This window comes from Ovis canadensis, chromosome 14, assembly GCF_042477335.2.
Source record: "Ovis canadensis isolate MfBH-ARS-UI-01 breed Bighorn chromosome 14, ARS-UI_OviCan_v2, whole genome shotgun sequence".
NCBI lineage: Eukaryota > Metazoa > Chordata > Mammalia > Artiodactyla > Bovidae > Ovis > Ovis canadensis.
This window is the reverse complement of record NC_091258.1, coordinates 49,202,365-49,225,682: the sequence shown is the minus strand read 5'-3', so window position 1 is coordinate 49,225,682 and position 23,318 is coordinate 49,202,365. Positions and strand designations below refer to the sequence as shown.

General features: G+C 46.1%; 1 protein-coding gene, 1 long non-coding RNA gene and 1 pseudogene across 2 annotated transcripts in view; 1 reads left to right on the top strand and 2 right to left on the bottom strand.

The window, feature by feature from the left end:
• Positions 1–2,767, bottom strand: part of LOC138418630 (cadherin-1) — a 71,867-nt gene extending 69,100 nt beyond the window's left edge. Inside the window, exons 1-2 of the mRNA XM_069550156.1 lie at positions 2,585–2,767; positions 1,550–1,664 (exon numbers count right to left, since the gene is read on the bottom strand). Of these exons, the coding sequence (XP_069406257.1) occupies positions 1,550–1,664; positions 2,585–2,632 (163 nt within the window). The 5' untranslated portion in view covers positions 2,633–2,767. The remainder of the gene's footprint in view (positions 1–1,549; positions 1,665–2,584) is intronic.
• On the top strand, positions 1,578–5,785 carry LOC138418648 (uncharacterized). Its single transcript, XR_011248672.1, has 3 exons — positions 1,578–1,680; positions 1,877–1,947; positions 5,508–5,785. It is a non-coding gene; the product is annotated as an uncharacterized lncRNA (long non-coding RNA).
• Positions 4,038–4,846, bottom strand: LOC138418644 (ubiquitin-conjugating enzyme E2 C pseudogene; annotated as a pseudogene).
• Positions 5,786–23,318: the final 17,533 nt, after the last annotated feature.

The following is a 23,318-nucleotide window of genomic DNA, read 5'->3' as shown; positions in this document are numbered from 1 at the left end:
CATGTAACAATAATAATATCATGTCAGATATAAGAACTTGGTGGTGGGGGTAGGGGATAAAAACTAGACTAGCTCACTTCTGGTATTACCAGATGTCTTGGTGAAAGAAAACAAAGTGACCAATACTTGTGTTGCAATACCCCACACACAAATGTACACACAGTTTCTAAACTCTGCCCTGAATTCAAGGTTCAGTCAACTTTGCCTCCTCCCAGAAGCCAGTCTCTGCTCCCCACTGATACCCATCCCCGGCCACCCACACTGCCACCTACGTGCCCATAGACCACAGTGTCCTCTAAGCAGGTCCTGGGATATTTTGGGACATTTCTCATCAACCTGCTGGAATGGGAAATACCAAGGGCAAGGGTGGGGTATTCCTTTAAGTCCTCAATCACTCCTGGGGTCCAGCAGGGCCCAGCAGAACATCAATCTGACATGGGCCAAGAAATGGGGGACTCACTGCAAAATCAAGCAGACAACACTTCATTTTTTCCTTTTTGACCCAATAGAAAGCTCCACACAACACAGACGGGCCTCAGAAAAACAAATATGTTTAATCAATCAAACTGCAGTTTGTCTATTAAAAAAATAATAAATTGCCTACCGTTGGAACAATTTCCAAAGTTCCAAAAAAAATTTATAGCATGATTGCTGCATTTTTCACGTGACCAAACACTGGAAGAATAAACAGTGAACTCCCTTAGGGGTATTGTGGGTGAGTCTTCCTTTCAAAAAATGTTTCTTTTATTGTTATGATACTCGTCCAATCAACTAAATCAAGAGGGAGGAGAAAGTCCTTTGGTAGAAAATAAGCACCTGGAGATCAGTGAAACCAGAAGAGAAACCAACCTTTCCTTGCTCTCACTCCCGGGCAAAGTGAAACAAACCAAAATCTAGAATCCTGATTATCACAGTGATAAGACCCAGAAGTACACTGTGTCTGTTTTCATTCCTGAGTCAGGGCTACCAGGCTTAAAAAAAAAAAAAACACCAAAAAACCGCACGTGCCACTATTCCTTGGGGAAACAGTACCTGTATAAAAAAATCTTTTTTCATCTCTATGAGCAAAAGCCACAGCCTGGTAACCAAGAGAGGACTCCTCAGTCATCCCAGAGATGCTGAATGGGGCCTGGAAGTCAGAACCTAGATCAGATTCCTACTTTGACCCTGGGGCCAGTGGACTCCACCCTCCTGAGCCTCCCATTTGCTCATCTGTAAAAAAACGAGAATTGCCACCTCCCCCACCACCCTCTTCCCACACATCAGGTTTTAGACGTTGGAAAAGACTTAAAGTGGTCAGGATAATATGAAACACACTGAAGGCCCCTAATAAGTGCCCCCCATAACTAAGTCAACCATACAAGACAGCCCCTCAAACCCAACGTCTATCCTGGCAAAAGTTTAGATCCTCGCATCTGTGTAATCTACAAAGGTGTGTCACCAGAGCCAGGAAAGACGGTGCTCGCCCAGGCCAGCTCGCGGGCGTAGGAGCGCCGTTTCTCCGACCCTGCCCACTCCCACCCCAGGGACACTGGCGGCGCGCCCTCACCTCTGCCCAGGACTCGCCCTCTCTCCAAGTTCCGCCGGGGCACGGTGAACGTGTAACTCTCAGCGCCAAAGCCAGGCACGCAGGGCTCCGGCTCCTGGCAGAGCCACGATGAGACCTGGGGTAGGGGAAAGGTATGAAACCGGGGTGACTTGGTGGGGGGGGGTCTCCTCTTACTCACACCGAAACCAGCAGCGCCTCCCTTCCCTCTGCTGGCACCAGGACTGTGGGAGGGGTGGGCCCGCCCACTCCCCACACCCCCCAACCTCCCCACCCCCTCCATTCTCCCGCATTTCCCCCACCCCCATTTCCCCCCATTCCTCCCCACAGGGCAGCCAGCCAGCCACGTCAAACTCTTTCATTCGGAAACCTGTGGCCGCCAAGCCTTCAGGACTTCTCAGGTGGGAAGGCTGCTGGCTCCCCTCCGGCCTCAGCAGCGCTTTCCTGAAAGTCTCCTTTTCAATTTCATCGGAGGCATCTTTACTCTTCCCAATTCCACTCTCCCTATACCGGGACCGCTCGCACTCCTAAGTCCGGTTCCTCAAACCGCCGGCGCTCCAGCCTCTTCACATCCTTTCTTATCCCGGGGAGGGTGGGGGGCATACCTATTCACTACACTTTATAGGGCAGGTGACTTTATCTGTTGGTTCCGCTTTCCTTTCCTCGTTCCCACTACTCCCGGCTCCGCCCGGACTTACACCGGGGCTCCCCATCCCTACTCCACGCCCTCTACTCCCCGCCCGTCGCCCACCCGAGTACCCGGAGGCTGCAGCGAGGCGCGCCCCCACTTCTGGCTTTTGCGGGAGGCCGTCCGCAAAGCCGTACTCGCCCTTCACCCTCACTGGCTCCCTCTCCCACTCCCTTCCCCATGGAGTCCAGAGCGCGGCGCAGTTTCCGGGCCATTCAGGCCCTTTGGACCCAAACTTTTTTAGAATAAGAGGGAGCAGGGGACGACAGGAGGGAAGAGAGGAGTTTGGGGGCTGGGGCGCGGCTTATGGGGCCGGAAGGCATCCCGCGCAGTCAGGGGACCCAACGTACCTGCAGCAGCAGCAGGAGCACAGAGAGGTTGCGGCACCGAGGGCCCATGGCAGGCCAGGCGCGGGCTGAGTAGGATCTAGCTGAGTTGGGCCGGGCTAGAGTCTGGCAGAACTTCCACGAACTCACAGGTGCTAAGAGGCTCCGGACGCCACTGAGCTGCGGGGCGCCGCGGGAGCCAGGTGAGCCTCGACGGCCCCGCCCCCGGCACCAGGATTGGCTGAGGATGCACCTGCCGGCCTCAACCAATGAGCGGCGCGGCAAGGCCTCCGCTTCCTCCGCTGACTGGGGCGGACGCCCCGCCCCGGAGCCGCGAGCAGACCGGGTGATCTGAGAGTAGTCAGAGTAACGCAATGGTAGGGGCTCCACGATTCCCGTTACCATTAGGCTTGAATACCAGCCTCGCGGTGGCTCACCAACATCTGGCGCCAGAGAGATTTCACCCTTTACCTACTTCAGATCTCCATTGCTTCTTGAATCGACAGATCAGTTCACTGGGCAGAATCTTCCCTTTCAAAGTCTCAGTTTCTTCACCTACTAAATGGTAAAATAATCACAAACCCCTTCCTGTGTTGTTGTGAAGTTGTCATACAATTAATTAAGACCAATGTTTCATGCACCACAAAAGCTCTATGCAGATGTGAGGGACAATAAGTAACGATTGATACTGGGCATTAAAAGTTACTGTGTCACAGGCTCTGTGCTAAGCATTTGACATTAACCATCTTCATCTCAAAACAACACAAGAGTTGTGCTATTATTCCCATTTAATAGAGGGACAGTCCAGGCATAAAGAATTTGAGGCCAGTAGGAAGTAGTAGGGGGCTTCCCTGGTAGCTCAGATAGTAAAGAATCTGCAAGAATAACTAGCTTCAATGTCCCATGCAAGGGACTTTATCTTTCCTTTTACCCTGGGTTCAATCCCCTGATGAGGAAGATCTGGAGAAGTGAATGGCAACGCACTCCAGTATTCTTGCCAACAGAACTCCATGGACAGAGGAGCCTGGTGGGCTACCGTCCATGGGGTTGCAAAAAGTGGGACACAACTGAGCCACTTTGATATATAGAAGACTGGAACCCACCTCCACCGCCTGTTCTATTGGCTTCAGCTCATGTGGCCCCACATAATCTTCCAGCTGGAGCTGGAGGTTTCAATCTGTCCTTTAATGTTGACAGGAAGAGGTCCATCAGAGATCAGCCAAACCTGTCATTTGCAAATAACTTGCTTCAATGTCTCATGTAAGGGACATTATCTTTCCTTTTACCCTTGAAGCATGATCAGAACTACAGTGTGTTTAAAAAGAAATGGTAATTATGTGATATGATGGGGGTGTTAGCAATGAGTTAGGTATGTGTTAGCTAAGTGTTAGCTATTATGGTAGTAATCATTTTGCAATATATGTGTCAAATCAACATTTTGTTTCTGATAAATGTGTACAATGTTATATGTCAATTATTTTTCTTTTGCTATAAAAACCCCAAAATATATTTATTTAATATATTCATCACAAGGGTTTAACCACACTTAATTTAAAAAACAGAAACAAAACAAAAATGACACCACAGATAAGACAGAGTCCTATACAGACATTGAGGCACAGACAGACCGCCTAAGGAAAAAAAGAACACAAGGAGAGCTGGACATCCCAGGTCAGGAGTCTTGGCTGGAGACCTGCTTTGAGTAAGTTTCTTGCAGGTACTTCTTAAAAGCTGTGGGGTTTTTCTAGAGCTCAGCGGCATGTGTGTTCAAAGGGCTATCAATGTTGGGCTCTCTGAGCAGACTCTGGATGGACAGCAGGATGGTCCTGACGTCATACAGGGCAGACTACTTGTCTTTCAGGATGTCCAGACAGATGTTACCCTGGGTGTCCACATTGGGATGGTAGCAGGGTGTGAGGAACTTCACTGGGGGTGCATTGTAGGGGTAGCCACTGGGGAACTCCAGGGACAGTTTATACTTCAGGTCTTCATATGCTGTGTCAGCGGCTCCGTGGATGGTCCCCATCCATTTGAAGAGGTTGTCCAATTCAGGGAAGGCAGAAATTCCTTTATCGCCATACATCATGAGAGTCATCAGCTCCTGTTGTAGCCTCTTGCCCACGGGGCCCCGGGCAGCACCCCTGCTGGGCTCGGCTCCTTTACTGGCGGTGGCGACGCTGCCAGCAGCTGGGTCACAGTTCTGGGAAGCCATCCAGGCTGTGATGAGACAGAGATACGCGGTACGCGGAGCTCACAGTTGCAACTGCAGGGCTATATGTCAATTATATCACAATAAAGCTGGAAATGCTGAAGAAGGGACAGGCTACCCACTCCAGGATTCTTGGGCTTCCCTTGTGGCTCAGCTGGTTAAGAATCTGCCTGCAATGCAGGAAACCTGGGTTCAGTTCCTGAGTTGGGAAGATCCCCTGGAGAAGGGAAAGGTTACCTACTCCAGTATTCTGGTCTGGAGAATCCCATGGACTGTATAGTTCACGGGGTTGCAGAGTCGGACACGACTGAGTGACTTTCACTCACTTACTCAAAGCTGGAAATGGGTTTCCCTGTTGGCTCAGGTGGTAAAGAATCTGCCTGCAATGCTGGAGACCCAGAGAACCTGGGTTCAATCCCTGGGTCAGGAAGATATCCTGGAGAAGAGAATGGCAACCCACTCCAGTATTCTTGCCTGGGAAATCCCATGGACAGAGGAGCCTGTTGGGCTACAGTCCATGAGGTCACAAAAAAATTGGACACAATTGAGCATCTAACACACAAACACACAAAGCTGGAAAAATACAGTAACAATAACAAAAACTACAGTGTGTAGCTATGTGACTTTGGGCAAGTCAGTATTTTCATCCATAGAAATGGGTCCTTAGGAGCTAATATAAGAAAATTACTGGGGCTTTTCCTGGTGGCTCAGTGGTAAAGAATCTGCTTGCCATCGCAGGAGACACAGGTTCAATCCTTGATCTGGGAAGATCCCAAGTGACTCGGAGCAACTAAGCCCTGTGGGCCACAACTACTCAGCCTATGTTCTAGAGTCATGGAGCCGCAACTGCTGAAGTCTGCGCATCCTAGAGCCTGTTCTCTGCAGTAAGAGAAGCCACTGCCAGGAGAAGTCTGAGCCCCACAACTAGAGAGTAGCCCCCTTTCAGCACAATTGGAGAAAAGCAACGAAGACCCAGCACAGCCAAAATAACAATAAAAAAATAAAATTATAAAAAATATAATAGAAGGCTGAATAATATTTTTTTAAGAAAGAAAATCACTAAGCAGAGTACTTGGCACCTGGTAGCAAATGCTCAGTCAGTGTTGAGTGTGGAGGTTGTTCTCTAGAAAGAACCAGCCCCATCCCCTATGCTCATGGGGAAGACCATGTTTAGAATATTTCACCCAGGGTTAAAGGTGAATCTGAGGCCACTGCAGCTACTTTCTCAACCCCAGAGAAGGGGCACTGTCTCAAATCAAGACATTGTTTCAGGTCAGTACAGCTCCCTAGCCCCCACCTGTCCCCTCCATTTTAATGGGCTTCTGAGCACACGCCCAGGCCATTTGGATTTCTGCCTCTTAACCCACCAAGAGGTTTGGAGGATAAAGGCTCCAGTATTTCCTTTCCCACTGGGGCTCCAGCAGGACTGCACATTAACCAAGATAATGGAAATACAGAGAGGCGTTTCTCCCATGGGGTGGCTCATCCGTTTATTTTTTTTTCCCTCAGTTATGTAAAAATTCATATTTTATACCATAACTTGGCCCAGGGAGTCTTTAGGGCTTTGCTTTCTTCCTCTCAGCAAGCCCTGGCCTTGCAACTCCACAGCGGCTCTCATCGACTCCTCCATTAAACTCTGATAATTCAATATAAAGGATTTTAGAGAACAATTAGAGGCAGTGAGGACAGGTTGGGCATGAGCTTGCTTCAGACTTCTCGGCAAGCCCTACTCCAAGCTCCAGGCAATGGGCTGCCGGCCCTCAGCTGTCCAGCATGAGCCAGGGTGAACAGGGGACCCACGGGGTGTCCCTGTGGAGACAAGGCATTGTGTGGCCCTCCGTGAACTGCCTCAATGTCTTCTTCCATCAAAAAAAGATACCTCATTGAGAGGCTCAAATGAGCGAAGGTGAGCCTCTGCTGCTTGACCTCAGGCTGATGGAGGGTTCAAATCCTACTCTATCACTAGCTAGGTAGCATGTCCAGTCTCAGTTTCCTCATCCATAAAATGGGGATGTTGGTAGTACTTAATTCACAAGGTTCTTGGAAGTGCTAATGAAGTCAGCTATTAGCTCCCTAGGCTCAATGCATTCCCCGGTCACCAGTAAAGTTGCTCAGTTGTGTCAGACTCTTTGTGATCCCATGGACTGTAGCCTACCAGACTCCTCCATCCATGGAATTTTCCAGGCAAGAGTACTGGAGTGGGTTGCCATTTCCTTCTCCAGGGGATCTTCCTGAACCAGGGATCAAACCCAGGTCTCCTGCATTGCAGGCAGATGCTTTACATCTGAGCTTCCAGGGAAGCTCGCATTCCCCTCTAGCTTCCAGGAAAAACTGAGCCCCCAAGGAGACACCTCACCCCCAGGCTGTTAGTCTCTTATGTATCCCTGACCTCTTCTGGGAAAATCTCTTTCATGGGGGCTGTTTAGTCATTTAGACCTTCCCAGAGTCATTCGCATTTTAAAGAAAGCACTGGGATAATTCTTTCAAAGGCAGGAAAACTTTGAAACTAGTTAGTAAACTCCACCCAGTGTCCTTTACCTGGTGTCTGTGGGTGGGCGCCATGGGGTGAGAGGTCCTGAAACCCTTGAGATTGTTAGCAAATCTTTTGGTGCAGGAGGTAAGGTCCATGGCATTCATTAGCTTCTCAACCTTGAGGAAGAAAAATCAAAATCTTGGAGTCAAGGTCTCTCTGAAGGCCAGTCCAATGTAAATGGTAGGATTTCAGGCATTAACTGGGGCCTTGCAGGTACCACCCCAGGCGGACAACAGACCCTACTGCTCCTGGTGCTAACCAGGTTTTCATGGTTGGCATCCAACATCAGACTTCCTTAGTGCCTGCAGGGTGTGTCTCGGAGGACTTTCAGTTCCCGGGTGTCCTGGCAACAGGTCAGTCTGGAGGCTAAAGATTAACTCCCCAGGCAGTCTTGCCCCTTTCATCTTCTGGCAAAGGGGTGATGATAACAGTACTCAAACTGGGAGGGGCACCTCTCCCCTAACCTCTACCAAGAGGAGCCCAACCCCCTAGCCCACTGGGGAGGAACCCCAGGGAAGATGGAATTGCTGGGGACTGCAGCTGGATCAGGCTCCCCTTGAGTGGGGAGATGAGGCTCCATACCAGCTCTTCTAGGTCTCCTGACACCTCTGCTGGGCTGCCTGCTGGCAGGCAGGGGAAAAAACTGGATATCCCACTTCAGTCTCCTGTTAAAATGTGGTAACTGATAGGGTGCCACCTCTTCCAGCTCAGTCTACAAAAAAAACCATTTTTATTTCAAACACAAGGAAAATAGTATAATGCACATCAGCATATAGTATAATAAACCACCATGTATCCATCATCCAGCTCCAAAAGTTATTTTTTTTGCAATTTGTATAATTTTGTAACATGTGAACGTTGTATCAAATCTTGTTTCATAATTTCATCCTTGAGTTTAAAAAGAAAGTTAAAAGACTGTTTTCTTATGGGAATTTGTCGTATGATTTAGGGAACGCAAACCGGGGCTCTGTGACAACCAAGAGGGGTGGGATGGGAAGGAAGGTGGGAGGGAGGTTCAAGAGGGATGGGACATATGTATACCTATGGCTAATTCATGTTGATGCTTCACAGAAACCAAGGCACCTGTAAAGCAATTATTCTTCAGTTAAAAAAAAGAAATACATTTCAAATTGAAAAAAAATTAAGACTATTTTTTAAAAAGTAGTTTTAGGTTCATAGCAAATTTGAGTAGAAGATACAGAGATTTCCCAAATACCTCCTCCCCACATGCATAGCCTCCCCATCAACAACCCCTACCACAACAGTACATTTATTAAAACTGATGTGTGTGTGTGAAAGTCACTCAGTCATGTCTGACTCTTTGTGACCCCATGGACTGTATAGTCCTTGGAAATCTCCAGGCCAGAATACTGGAGTGGGTAGCCTTTCCCTTCTCCAGGGAATCTTGCCAACTCAAGGATCGAACCCAGGTCTCCTGCATTGCAGGCAGATTCTTTACCAGCTGATGAACTGCCCTAAAAATCCACTGTGCCCGGCCTGCCTGCTCATCCCTCCCTCCTCCCAACTCCGGTCAACTACTGATCTTTTTACAGTCTCCAAAGTTTTGCCTTTTCCAGAATGTCATGTAGTGGGAATCACAAAGTAGAGAGACCTTCAAACTGGCTTCTTTTACTGAGTGATATGTATTCAAGGTTGTTGCATGGCTTTTCCTAGCTTGATAGCTAATTTCTTTTTTTAGCACTGAATAATATTCCGTTGTTGTGATGTACCACAATTTTCATATCCATTCACTTACTGAAGGGGATCTTGCTTGCTTCCAAGTTTTGGCAGTTATGAATAAAGCTGCTATAGACATCTATGTGCAGTTTTCTGTGTGGATGTAAGTTTTCAACTCCTTTGGATAAATACCAAGAAGCATGGCTGCTGGTTATATGGTAAATATTTGTTGAGTTTTGGAAAAAAAAGAAAAAGGCCACACTGGCTTCCAAAGTGGCCGCATCATTTTTTATTTCCACGGGCAGTGAATCAGAGTTCCCACCGTGCCACATTTTCACCAGCACTTGGTGGTGTTAGTATTCCAGACATTTTGGGCATTCCAATAGGTATGTACCCCTGCATTTTTATTTTTGCAGAATATTTAAAAACAAATCCAAGATAATTTCCCCTGTAAATATTTTAGTCTTCATCTCTGAAAACATGACCATCATCCAACTGAGTCATAATGCCTGATAAAATTCCCAATAATTCCTCAATATTGTCCAAAGGCTAAAAAATATTTTTTTAAACAACTTAAGAAAATATATTTATTTACTTATTTTGCTACACCAGGTCTTAGTTGTGGCACTCAAGACCTTTATTTGTGGCATTGTTGTTTAGTTGTTAAGTCATATCCAACTCTTTTGTGACCCTGTGAGCTATACCATGCCAGGCTCCTCTGTCCATAGCATTTCCCAGGCAAGAATTCTTGAGTGGGTTGCCATTTCCTTCTCCAGGGGATCTTTTCAACTCAAGGATCGAACCAATGTCTCCTGCCTTGTAGGTGAATTCTTTACCACTGAGCCACCAGGGAGTTCAGTTCAATCACTCAGTCATGTCCAACTCTTTGCAACCCCATGGACTGCAGCACACCAGGCCTCCCTGTCCATCACCAACTCCTGGAGTTTACTCAAACTCATATCCATCGAGTCGGTGATGCTATCCAACCATCTCATCCTCTGTCGTCCTCTACTCATCCCACCTTCAATCTTTCCCAGCATCAGGGTCTTTTCCAAAGAGTCAGTTCTTCGCATCAAGTGGCCAAAGTATTGGAGTTTCAGCTTCAGCATCAGTCCTTCCAATGAATATTCAGAACTGATTTCCTTTAGGAAGGACTGGTTGGATCTCCTTGCAGTCCAAGGGACTCTCAAGAGTCTTCACCAACACCACAGTACAAAAGCATCAATTTTTTGAGCCACCAGGGAAGCCCCGTGCAAACTCTTCATTGCAGCAGGTGGGATCTAATTCTCTGACCCAAGATCAAACTCCAGGCGCCCTGCATTGGGAGCATGGAGTCTTTGCCACTGGACCACTAGGGAAGTCCCTACAATATTTTTGTATCAGAATTCAAGCAAGAGTCACACTTTACATTGGGCTGTATGTCCCTTGCATCTCTTTATCTTTGTAAAAACCTCCCCATCCTTTTTTGTCCAGCTTTTTTGAAGTATAATTAACTGCATGTATTTCAGTAGACAATTTGACATTTTGGCATATACAAATACTCTGAAACCATTAACACAATCAGGAGAATGAACAGATTCTTTTTTGTTTGTTTGCTTCTGTTCTGATGGAATTCTAGATTTTTGTTTGCTTGCTTGTTTCTGTTTTGATGTAATTCCAAATTTACAGAGTTTGTTTTACAGTGGCATTTAGATTTTAAGATGCCAGGTCACTTGTCCTGTTAGAGGTCTTGCATTTTTATATTTGGCTGAATGCATCCTCAGGATGTCATTTACCATGTCCCTCTCTCCCATATGTCATGGAAACTGGTACTCAGATCTAGAGCTTTGATTGAGTCAGATTCAATTTTTTTTAGGCAAAAATATTTCATAACTGGTATGGAGTCCTCCCTATAGCATCATATCAGGAAGCAAGAAATTGGCTGACTCACTTTTAGGATACCAAGATTCAGCTGGTGTTATCCTGATCCTTCTATTATCACATTCTCCATCAGCCTTTCACCTTGTGGTTTTAGCACCATGGATGATGGCTGCCCACATCTATTATACCATTAGGGAAAACAACAAACATTTATTAAGCACTCCCATGTGCCAGCTACTCTCCTCAACAATGAGGACACAGAAATAAACAAAATATGACTCTTGCCCTTAAGAAACTCATAAGGTGAGAGATGCAGACAGGTAAACATTCATCCATTTATCTATTAAATATTATTTGAATGCTAAGTAGGTACCAGTATCGTGCTAAATGCCAGTAATTATAATATAGTGTGTAAGAAAAGTGACAGCTACCATTTGTCAGAACTCACGATACTCTAAGTAGTATCGGTCAACATACAACACTTTGGGGGCTCTCACTACACCCATTTTGTATATTCAGAATCAGAGGCTCAAGAGGTAAAGAGGTCTGCCCAAGGTGACATGTTAACTGACAGAGCTGGAATTTGATGGGTTCAAAGCCTTTTCCGGAGAAGGCAATGGCACCCCACTCCAGTACTCTTGCCTGGAAAATCCCATGGACGGAGGAGCCTAGTAGGCTGCAGTCCATGGGGTCACTAGGAGTCGGATACGACTGAAGCAACTTAGCTGCAGCAGCAGCAGCAAAGCCTTTTCATCTTCATGCTGTACTGCTGAGATCAGGCCAGCTTTTTATTTCCAGGTGCCATTTGAAATGAGAGGCAAACCTTGCTTAATTTAGCAAGAAATGGTCTGTTGAGCTGACCTGACATTCCAGACCCTGGGTGGCAAATACCGTTTTGGGGGGCTTCCCTGGTGGCTCAGACAGTCAAGAATCTGCCTGCAATGTAGGAGACTAGGGTTTGATCCCTGGGTTGGAAATCTGAAGAAGGGCATGGCAACCCACTCTAGTATTCTTACGTGGAGAATTCCATGGATACAGGATCCTGGCAGGCTACAGTCCTTGGGGTCACAAAGAGACAGACATGACTGAGCAACTAACAGTTTCACTTTTACTGGTTTTTTAGCCAGGCTGGAGCTTCCAGTACATGAGGGGTAGGGTAGGGGTAATATTGAGAGCTGGGTCCTGGATCGAACCATATGGTCCTCCAACTTGCCCACAGAGCAAAAGGTATTCTCCCCATTTTGCAGAGGAGGCAATTGATGCTCAGAAAGGTGAACAGTGAGGTCATGGCAGAAGCAGGCCTCAGGTGGATGCTCTGGCTCCAGGACCAGTAAGACAAAATCGTTCCCACCACAGATGTTAGTGCCTCTCTGCCTGGGTCTGAATCCCGCTCTTCCCCCTGCTGGCTCTAAACCTTTGAATGAGACACTTAAAACACTTTGGACCTCAATCTCCTTATCTGCATACTATTAATAATAGCACCTACCTTGTTGGGCAGCTGTGGGAATTGGGTAAAATAACCTAGGTAAACGTGGAAGGCAGGAAGTTCTAAGTAAATATTAACTATTATTATTTCCACATTAACGAAGCTCAAGGGCTGGGTTTTCACTGAGTGGAATCCCTGAGTCCCTGAGTACATGAGCAGCAGGATCGCTTGGTTCACTGAGAGAGGGGGAGCACACAGCTTCGGGGTTCCATAGCTGGCTGGGTGCCCCCTCTTGGCACAAACAAGCTGGTCTCTCAAGATAAGATGCTACAATAAAAAAATAAAACAAAAAGATAAGGTGCTACAGAAGAGCTAGAGAATATAGAACCTCAAAATAAGGCTCTACAGACCTGTGGCTCCTGCCTCCCACCTTCAAACACAGAAGCCCCCATCCCTCTTCTTGGAGCCAGGGACCTGTCCATATGATGAGTGGAGAGAGAGCTCTTTCTAGTCTCACATCCAGGTGGACAAGACCAACCCTCTCCAGACCAGCAGCCAGAAAAATCACTCTGTGCCACGTTCAGCCTGGCCTAAACTTAACCAGTCAATCTTAAAGGAAATCAACCCTGAATACTCTTTGGAAGGACTGATGCTGAAGCTGAAGCTCCAATACTTTGGCCACCTGATGCAAACAGGTGACTCAGTGGAAAAGACCCTGATGCTGGGAAAGACTGAGGGCAGAAGAAGAAGGGGGAGACAGACGATGAGGTGGTCAGATGGCATCACTGATTCAATGGGCATGAACTTGGGCAAACTCCAGGAGATGGTGAGGGACAGGGAAGTCTGCCATGTTGCAGTCCATGGGGTGGAGAATAGTTCATCACGACTTGGCAACTGAACAACAGCCCTAATCCTAACCCGAAAGTTCATTCAGGTTTTTCTGTAAGATATTATAGAAAAGCCTGAATGAACTTTTTTGGCCAACCTAATACCAAACTCCAGGAGGCAGCTAGAGCCCAGTGTAGGGAATTGACCTTGTAACTTGAAGCAAGTTGGCTTGGCTGGAGGGATTCTTTAGTATGCTTCTGCCTCTAAAAACTATGATTTTGAGCTTTTTGAGACTGAGTCAGTGAGCACCGTATGTGTGTGTGTAGCATACACGCATGTGCTCACCTACTCGTGGGCTCATGAAAGGGGTGCATCTTGGTTGTCCTGGGCCCAGCAGTTCTCAGAGAGAGTACAAGTCTTGCAGGAAGGGAAGGTGAAGCTGACCAGGCAGGAGCCAGACTGTGGCAGTTGGAGAGACAGCTTCTTGCAGGGGTGGGGACCAATAGAGCAATAAAACCTGGGCAAAGGGCAAGGTTTTCACCGGAAGCCTAGGAGAAAACTCCAGAGTTCAGACTGAGGATGGGGATCCATAATTTTCTAGAAAGACTCTCCAACATTTTAGAGCACAGTTATTAATTTACTCATTCATCCATCGTTTTATTCAGTAAACACTCAGCATGTGCCTAGTGCTTTGCTGGTGAGGGAGGTGCCTCCCCATCCTCAGAGAGCTTTCAGTCTGGTGGAATAAGACAAGGGAACCAGGTATTTATGATCCAAGGCAATAAGCAAGGATGACATTAATATTTAACAACTGGTAGACCCAGGCCAATCAAAAATGAATACCAGCCAACACATCAACACACCAACATAAGGTCCTCAGTCCTGCTGCTGTGCCAGCTTTACCCTTTCAGTTGCTGGGTCGGTTCGTGGGGAGGCGTCGGGGTGTGGGAGGGGCTGGGGTTTGGGGGCCACTTGAGGGACTCAGGGAAGCAGCTGATTACCAACTGATGTGAAAAATTTTCAATACTGTATTTTAGCCGTTAGAATAGCCATATCAGTGATCCTGGTTGGAGGATAGACCTGGTGATAATGATTCAAGGTTAACAAGGCCCATGAAGAGAAGGCACAGGGGCTCAGGGAAAGCTCTGTTGGGGGAGTGACATTTTAAGTTGAATTAGCCAGAGTGTGCCTGCCTGGGCAAAAGGAGGAGGGCTCAGCATTTTCAGGTGATTCAGTTTTGCTGGAGAAGAAAGAGGCGGAGATTTAGACCCAGCAGGCAGGTAAGGAGAGTGTGTGTTGTAGGATTCAGGGTAGGGGCCGTGTTAGTCACGCTCAGTGGCTTGGACTGCATCTCTGGAGCAATGGTGAGCCATTGAAGGATTTTAATTAGGATCAGGGGAGTCACCCGATCCAGTTTGCAAATCCCCCAGGCAACACCAAGGAACCCATTTTTCCAAAGACATGAACCAAGGCTCAGGGAGGTTAAAACATCTATCAGATGATATGCTGCAGGTTGGATATAGTATAAATAGGACTGCTCACTTCTGGGTCCCCTTTTCTATTGAATACCACATGTATCAGAGGCTGCCCCTTTTGTATGGAGCTTTAGAGTCTGCAAAGAAACTCCAGAAACATATGTGCCTAAGTAGAAAAAGCAAATTTGAGGGCTCACATACTAAAAAGCACATGATGGGTGGACTTCAGGCATGGGTAGCTCCAGGTGGTCAAATTATGTCATCATAGATCTGTCTTGCTCAGTCTTTGCTTTCCTCTACGTTGATTTTCTTCTTAGATTCTTCTATTAAGGCAGAAACAGGCTACTAACCCACCGGTTTAGCAAGCCTAGCCACTAAGTACCATACTTTCCCAATAGGTACAGCAAAAGTCTCAGATTTCACTTTTATGCCCTGACTTGGCTTATGTGAAGACATGAACCAAGTCTGTGGCCAGAGAGAAGCTAGGTGGTTCTGATTGGCTAAGACCAGGTCATGTGTCCAGCCCTGGCATGATGCAAGAGGAATCAGCCTTCTAGGACCACATGGACTAAGAGCAGGGGAGGTGTGGTTCCCTAAAGAAAAATGATGGTGCTGTCACCTAGAGAAGAGTGAACAGATACTAGGCACATAGAAACTAACATTTAAGCTATAGCCTGATCCTTCAGCATTAGGAGGAGGCTGCTCACCTAGGGGAGGGTGATCTTCTCTCACCAAGGAACTGAAAAAGGTTGGGGGCATGGTCTGCCTGGTGCCTGCCCCTCTGCAGAGCTCCACCTTTCTAGAGCCAACCAGGGAGCTCCAGTCCAGCTTGGAGCCCCCAGAACCACTTCCCTTCTTCTTAATTCCAAGTTTTGGCCTGTGCCTGCTGGGGCTGGATTGGAGGCTAGGTTCCCTGCAGATGTTCCTCTTAGTAGACACAACTTAGACATGATGTGACCGAAAATTTTTAAAGAGCTTAAAAATAAAATTTAAAAAGCCAAGAGCACAAAGATAGATGCTGAGACTGTGTTTGCAGTAAGGTCTCCCCTCTTATAAGCCTCTCCTTCCCCTACTCTGTCCCTGGTAAGACTTGTTGCTGGGCTGTGGTTTACACAGCAGAAGCCCCCCAAAAGCAGAACTGGGTAGTGCTTAAGAACACAGACTCTGGAGACAGGCTGTTTGGGCTCAGATCTGAGCTCTGCCATTTATTGTTATGTGCAAGTTATTGACCCCATGCCTCAGTTTCCCCACCTATTAAACAGGTTTGCTGGTGCTGACAGTAGACCCTCACATGTAGGGGTGTCTAGGAATCAAGTGGTCTAGTACCTTTCAGACCAGTGTCTGAATGAGCAATATTGCACAGAATAAGCAATTTATATACATATAGAGGGTGGCTACTATGTGCCACATCAGCTGCTTTGAATTCCTTTTAGGAGACCGAGGTCCCTGGAGGACAGGGCCTGGTCTGGCTTGCTTGTCACGATATTCGTGGTGTTCACTGCGGAGCCTGATCAAAGCAGGCCAAGGTAGGTACCTACTGAATGAATGAATGATTGAATGGCTAGTGCCATGGGAGCAAAGACTACCAGAATCTAGGCTGGCCGTGTGACCTTAGGTGGTTAGCTTCCCCTCCTGTGCCTCAGTCTCAACCTGAGCCTGAGGTTAAAAACAGATTAAAACAGATCAGATTAGCCAGTGTTACTCAGACTTTTCCAATCAGGGCCCCCATTCATATTGTGCTGGGACATACACACACCGAAACTGAAATTTTCACAAGATAACACTTACTTTCCTGTGTGCAATATACTCTGATATATTCTATTTTCTTCTGTTTTACTCGATTTTACCCTTTTTCATTTGAAAAAAAAATGCAATCCTGACCCAATGAATAGATTTGAAGTCTCACTAACTTCTAGAGACCTACAATTAAAAAACTGAACTGGATAAAAGCACTGTCTTTTCTGACTTGGACACTGATGATGTTATAAACCTCACCTAAGAAACAGCATTTTATTTTGTGTGATGGATAAGAGCTTGGACCCTGGCAGGAGAGGGCTGGGTTCAAGTCCAGGGATACTGACCTGTGCTGATCTTGTTATTAATATGTAATCTCTAGGTGCCTAGGTTTCCTTCTTAATACAATGGAGGTAAAAATGACTCTATCCTCTTAGGAATGGTGTGAGAGTTAAGTGAATGGATACCTGCATTCTAAATACTTCTAAATGCTCCATGAAGAACTTTTTAAAAACATTTTTTGTTATTGGAAAAGAACATCTATAACACTTTGTGGGTAGCCTTCAGAGAATCAGACCTCAGGAGATATTTGGGCATTTTTTGGAGGTTATCAGAGCATTCCTCCCCCTCTCTGGGACAACTGAGTTTTCAGGAGGGGAAGGTACTTGCTTCAGATCACCAGCAAGTCAGAGACAGAGCTTCAGGCATCAGGCCTCAGACTTTAATGAGGTTCTACAAACTGTTGATTCCAGGGAAAGCAAGGGAAACCCCCTTTCCTCACTGCTCAGAATCCACAGATCTAAGCCTTCTTTCTTTTTCTTTGCATAAGCCTTTTCCCTCTGTTTTTAGTTCACTGATTTCAAAGATGTCAGTGTTCACTCTTGCCATCTACTGCTTGACCACATCCAGTTTTTTTGATTCATGGACTTAACATCTCAGGTTCTTATGCAATATTGCTCTTGACAGCATCAGACTTCACTTTCACCACCAGACACATCCACCACTGAGTGCCAGTTCCACTTCGGCCCAGCCACTTCATTCTTTCTGGAGCCGTCAGTGATTGTCCTCTGCTCTACCTCAGTAGCATATTAGATACCCTCTGACCTGGGTGGCTCAACTTCTGATGTCATACCCTTTTGCCTTTTCATACTGTTCATGGGATTCTCGTGGCAAGAAAACCAGAATGGTTTGCCATCCCCTCCTCCAGTGGACCATATTTTGTCAGAACTCTTCACCATGACCCATCTGTCTTGGGTGGCCCTGCTAGGCATGGCTCATAGCTTTTGAGTTACACAAGCCCCATTCGCCACAACAAGCTTGTGATCCAGCCTTGTAGAAGGGCACCTATCTTTAAACATTGAAGTATGCTCTACATATAGTAAAATTCACTCCTTCTGGTGTGAAATTTTGTGAATCTTGATGAACATATACAATTATGTATCGACCCCCCCAACTCAAGATATAGGACACCTTCAATCATGCCAAAATATTCCCCTGTGCCCTTTGTGGACAATCTCTCTGTCCACCCCTAGGCCCTCCAGCCAGTGAGCTCTTTTCTGTCTCAATAGTTTTGCCTTTTCCAGAAATATTTTTGAGATTCATCTATGTTGTACATATATACATTTTTGCTTAGCAGTATTCCACTGTAAGGTTACCACAAACTGTTTATCCATTTACCAGTTAATGGGCATTTAGGCTATTTCCAGTTATGGGGTATTATGAATAAAATGGCTGGGAATATTCAGATGTCTTTATGTGGACATATGTTTTCATTTTTCTTGAGTAAATATCTATGAATAGAATCGCCAAATCAGATGGTTACCATATGTTTAACTTTCTAAGAAATTGCCAAACCGTTTTTTCCAAAGTGACTATGCCATACTGTAATGCCATCAGCAGTGCATCAAAGTTCTAGTTGCTCCATGCATGCTCCACACCAGTGTGGGCAGTCTTAAGTTTTAGCCGTGTAGTGATATGTTGTTGTGGTTTTAATTTGTATTTACTCAATGACTGATATGGAGCACCATACATCTTCCTTCTTTACAAAAATTATACAAGTAGTAAATAGCCTCAGTAGAAAAAATTAATGTAAAGATAAGCAAAAATAAGAAAAATTAAAGATCATCTGTTACCCTAGAGTTAATCATAGCTGACATTTTGAGCTTTGCATTTTACTTATTTATCTGAGAACATAACACAGGCACCTGATACAAAGTCTGAAAGGAATGAAAGGGTAAATATTGAGAAATAAGCCTCCCGTTCATTCTATTGCCAAAGTTAGAAAACTCAACTAGACATGAGGTATCAGAAAACAGGTATTAACTGCGTCCCTTTGATGTGCTGGTGAGAATGTACATGTCAAGTCCACTAAAACTGAACACGCACAAGCCGCACACCACAGAGCACCCATTCCTCAGCTTTAACCAGAGAAAACAGCAGCAATCTGTGCAGCAGGATACTCATACAAGACTATTCATAGATGCATCGTTCATCATAGCAAAAATTTGGAAAAATCCAGGTGTCCATTGACAGGATAATGGATTTTCAAAATGCAGTGGTGAAAGTCGTGCAGTCATGTTCGACTCTTTGCAACCCCATGGACTATAGAGTCCATGGTATTTTCTAGGTCAGAATACTGGAGTGGGTAGCCTTTTCCTTCTCCAGGGGACCTTCCCAACCCAGGTCTCCTGCATTGCAGGCGGATTCTTTACCAGCTGAGCCACAAGGGAAGCCCAAGAATACTGGAGTGGGTAACCTATCCCTTCTCCAGCGGATCTTCCTGACCCAGGAATCGAACCTGGGTCTCCTGCATTGCAGGTGGATTCTTTACCAACTGAGCTATCAAGGAAGCCCCTCAAAATGCAATACATTCATATAATGGATGGATACAGAGCAATGAAAAAAACGGACTGCAGGTACACACAACAGCATGAATGAATCTTCATAGTGTGATGTCGAGTGGAAAAACTTGCTCCAAAAGATTCCATACAGCACGATATTCTTCTCATAAAGATTAGAAACAAATCCAAGTACACAATATATTATTCAGATCATAAGTATACATGTATCAACTATACAAAGGGAGCAAGCAAACGAAAAGTACAAACATGAGAAGATTGGGTTACCTTTTGGGGGATGTAGAGACCTTGGGATAGAGAAGGAGCCCATGTGTACTGTCCTTCTATCCCCTGGGTTGTGGGGAGAGTTAAAAATAAATGATCAAAAAATAAATGATCAATGAATCAATGGGCCTCTTTAATGGTCCAGTCGTTAAGAATCCGCCTGCCAATGCAAGGGACATGGGTTCAATCCCTGGTCGGGGAAGATCTCACATGCTGTGGAGCAACTAAGCCCATGCTTAGTCTACGTACCTAGCCCCTCTGCTCACCACAACTAGAGAAAGCCCAAGCACAGCAATGAAGATTCAGCACAGCCATGAATAAATAAAAAAAATTTAAAACATAATCAATTAATCAAACTGAAAACTGGGGAGGCACAGACCAATGATACAAATGTATCATGAATCCAGGATTATGATTCATCTCATTTTGAGCACATGAAATGTGTTAAAAATTAAAAAGGAATTCTTCCTCTCTGGGCCCCAGCCACTCCATTCCCCTCCCTAAAGACAAACACTGTTACCACTTTCTGTATTTCCCTCAGAAATAAACAACCTTATGCTACCTATGCTATAGAGTAACTGTGTTTTTACACAACAACAGTTCATGGACAACCTACCACATCAATAAACATAGATTTCTAATAGCATTTTAATGGCTGCATAATTTTCCACTACTTAAGATACCTATATTTTATTAAACTAATTTCCTTTTTGATGGACCTAGGTTTCTGCCCCCACCCCAGTCCTTGCAGTGTTTACTCTCATGAACAGTGTTATGGGGAACTCCTTTATATACATGACTTTGATGAATTGTTTACAGAGGTCTTTAGGGTAAGTTTCTCCAAGTGGAGAAACTGGGTCAAAAATGATGTGCATATTTCAGGATTTTGAGCCATATATTGTGCCCACCAGCAAGGAGAGAGGTCTGGCAGCTGGCCTGGTGCTGTGAGGTCTTTTGTTACTGGAGCTACACCAGAGGTTATTCAACAGCAAAGCCCTGTTAACCATTCCCAGGACCTCCCTGTGGGGCAGCAGGAAAGGGGGTGGCTCCCTGGACAGAGGAGAACAATGAGTCTTTATTAAAATGCAACTCACCGAGAATGCTATATTAGCACAGATCTTGCCCTTGCATTTGGGTAACTCTCTGGGACTGGTGTGGGATTGTCTCCTGAGGAAAGATGAGCAGAAGCCCAGCGGGTGCCTGGCTCCTTATTGCCATATCCCACTTCTGGTCACTAAATTATACAATTTATACAGTTAATAATGTGCCATGTGGAAAAGTTAGCATGAGAGTCAGATTGCCTGGGTTAAAACCTTTGTTCCTCTGCTTCCTAGCTGTGTGACTCTGGGCAAGTTTAGAATCTCTCTAGTTTAAGTTTGCCCTTCCCTAAAATTGGGGCTAATGCTACCTAGCTCATGTCTGTTTTGACACATAAATGAGGTTATAGACATAAAGTATTCAAAACACACTTGCCTGGACTTCCCTGGTGGTCCAGTGGTAAAGGATTTGCCTTCCAATGCAGGGGACATGGGTTCGATCCCTGGTCCAGGAAGATCCCACAAGCTGCAGAGCAACTAAGCCTGTGTACCACGACTGAATTAGTGCTCTAGAGCCTGCATGCCACAACTAGAGAAGCCTGGACACTGCAATGATAAGCCTTTGTACCACAGTTAGGGAAAGCCTGTATGCCCCAACCAAGACCTAGCACAGCCAGAAAAAACCCATACCAAAGGAACACTTGGTGAGGAAAGTGCTGTATAATTATGAACTACCCCTAGGTACCTGCCCTTGGCTAGACTCATACCCCTCCCCTCAAGGCATCCTCAGACTGATGGGGGAGATGGAAGCTTTTACAATTCAGGGTGATGAGTACATTCAGGTAGATGCCAAACCTGGAAGACTTCCTGGAAGAATTGTCATCAGGGCAATAACCAAGTCACTTGTAGGCTAAAGGAGAGGCAAAGTGGCTTTGAGAGAGGAGGGACCAGCCAGGAATCAGAAAGATGGGATTCAGAGAAGGCCTTGGATTTTTTTTTTTTTTTAGGCCTTGGATTTTAGGTCAGCAATTTCTCAGTACCAGCCTGGTCCCAGATACTGCATTCAGTGCCAGGGGTGAGTGCAGGCTGGAGACGATCACGCAGAGACTCTCACTCGGTAAGTTTACTCTCTAACTGGAGAGTGAAACATGAAGCCTAGTACAAGTGCTAGACTCCGACGAAATCTACTAGAGGAAGGAATACAGTATCAAGGAAGCAACTAATTCTGAGACTCCAGGATTGCGAAAGGGTTTGCAGAGGAAATGCTTGCACAAATTGATCAGATTTGGGGGGCGGTGGGGGTGCAGAATCGAGAAGTAAGACACCCCTGATGCGGGAAAAAGGCCCAAGCAAAGGTGAGGCAATGGGAAAGCCAGCATCCTAAAAAGATATTGCGTGGCTTGTGGGACCTGGACCAGGGGAGAGGTGAGGGGTGGGCAGGATTAAGCCTGTAAGGTCAACTGAGGCCAGGGTTTGGAGGGCGTCACATGACATGCTACTTGGACTACATCTAGTAGGTCATGGGAACGGACGAGAAGTATTTAATCAGAGAAGGGATGTGATGAGATCTGTGTTCTGGGAAGGTGACCCTGGCACAGATGGGGGAGGAGTCCTGGGAGGCAGCATCGCTCAAGGGCCACTGCAATTGTCTAAGCAACAAAACGGGTGGGCACAGAGAGCCTGGGGTTGGGGGAGGGTGGCAGCACGTGTATAAGCAGCTCTCTGAAGCACTTACAATCCAAACCCCTGAAGTTATTCCCTGGTGACTCTTGAGCCGAGCTGTCTAATATTGCTGGAAAAATAAACCTGCTCCTGACCCCAGGCAGCGGGAGCAATAGTAACCCAATATGCCTGTTGATTAGGATAAAGGTCAACAGAATTACTAGGGGGAAATAGAGAGACATATTAAAATGAAATGACTTACTTTTATTGTTTTTTCCTTAACGGAAACAATACATGAGATCAACATTTAAAATAATTCTCAAGGATGGTAAAGTGCAGTCCACCAAAACCAATCTTGACTTTTGTTTCCATAGACATAGAGGGAGAGGAGGGACTAAAGAGTGGAGAGATCTCAGGAGGAGGAGGAGGAAGGGGAGAATCCGGCCCAGAGGGAGTGGCAGGGCCAGGGGCAGAGGGAGGAGGAAGCTGGCCTGGAAGGGAGGCTAATGTGCTGGGCCTGGAGGTGGACTGAGGATGAACCTTGGAACTGGAGGCCCAGCCAAGTTTTGTACCTTTCTTAGCTCTGATTTTCTTGTCAAATGGGGGTAAAAACATCCTCCTCATATGGCACAATGAATGTTATTGGATCTGTATCTTAAAAAGATTCCATTGTCTTGGCCACCTAACTAGCATGGGATAAAAGGAAGCGCTCTGCATACTACTTGGCTTTTAAAAACTTTCTTAAGAAAGTTTTTTTTTGTTTTGATTTTGTTTTTTTGGCTGGACTGCATAGCTTGTGGGGTCTTAGTTCTCTGAGCAAGGACTGAACCCAGGTTCATGGCAGTGAAAGCACAGACCTGGGTTCAGTGAAAGTGCTGGGTACAAACCATGGGACCACCAGGGAATTCTCAAAAACTCCCAAGAAATTTCTTAAGATGAGGGGTTGTTGCTGCTAATAGCTTTACTGACTACCATTTTCTTTTGGAGTTCTCATTGGCCTCATGTCATCCACAGCAATTCAACTGCTCTTGTTTTAAACCTCTCTCACGGGGTTGTCCAGGATGGGGTGCTCTCACAGCTTCAGGACCCCAGGTCCAGTGGCTCACAGCTTCCTCCATCCCCAGCTTTCAGAAAGCACCAGGGGTCAGTGGGGTGACTTATTCCTCTTCCTCCCCACCGCCCACAACTGCCTGGC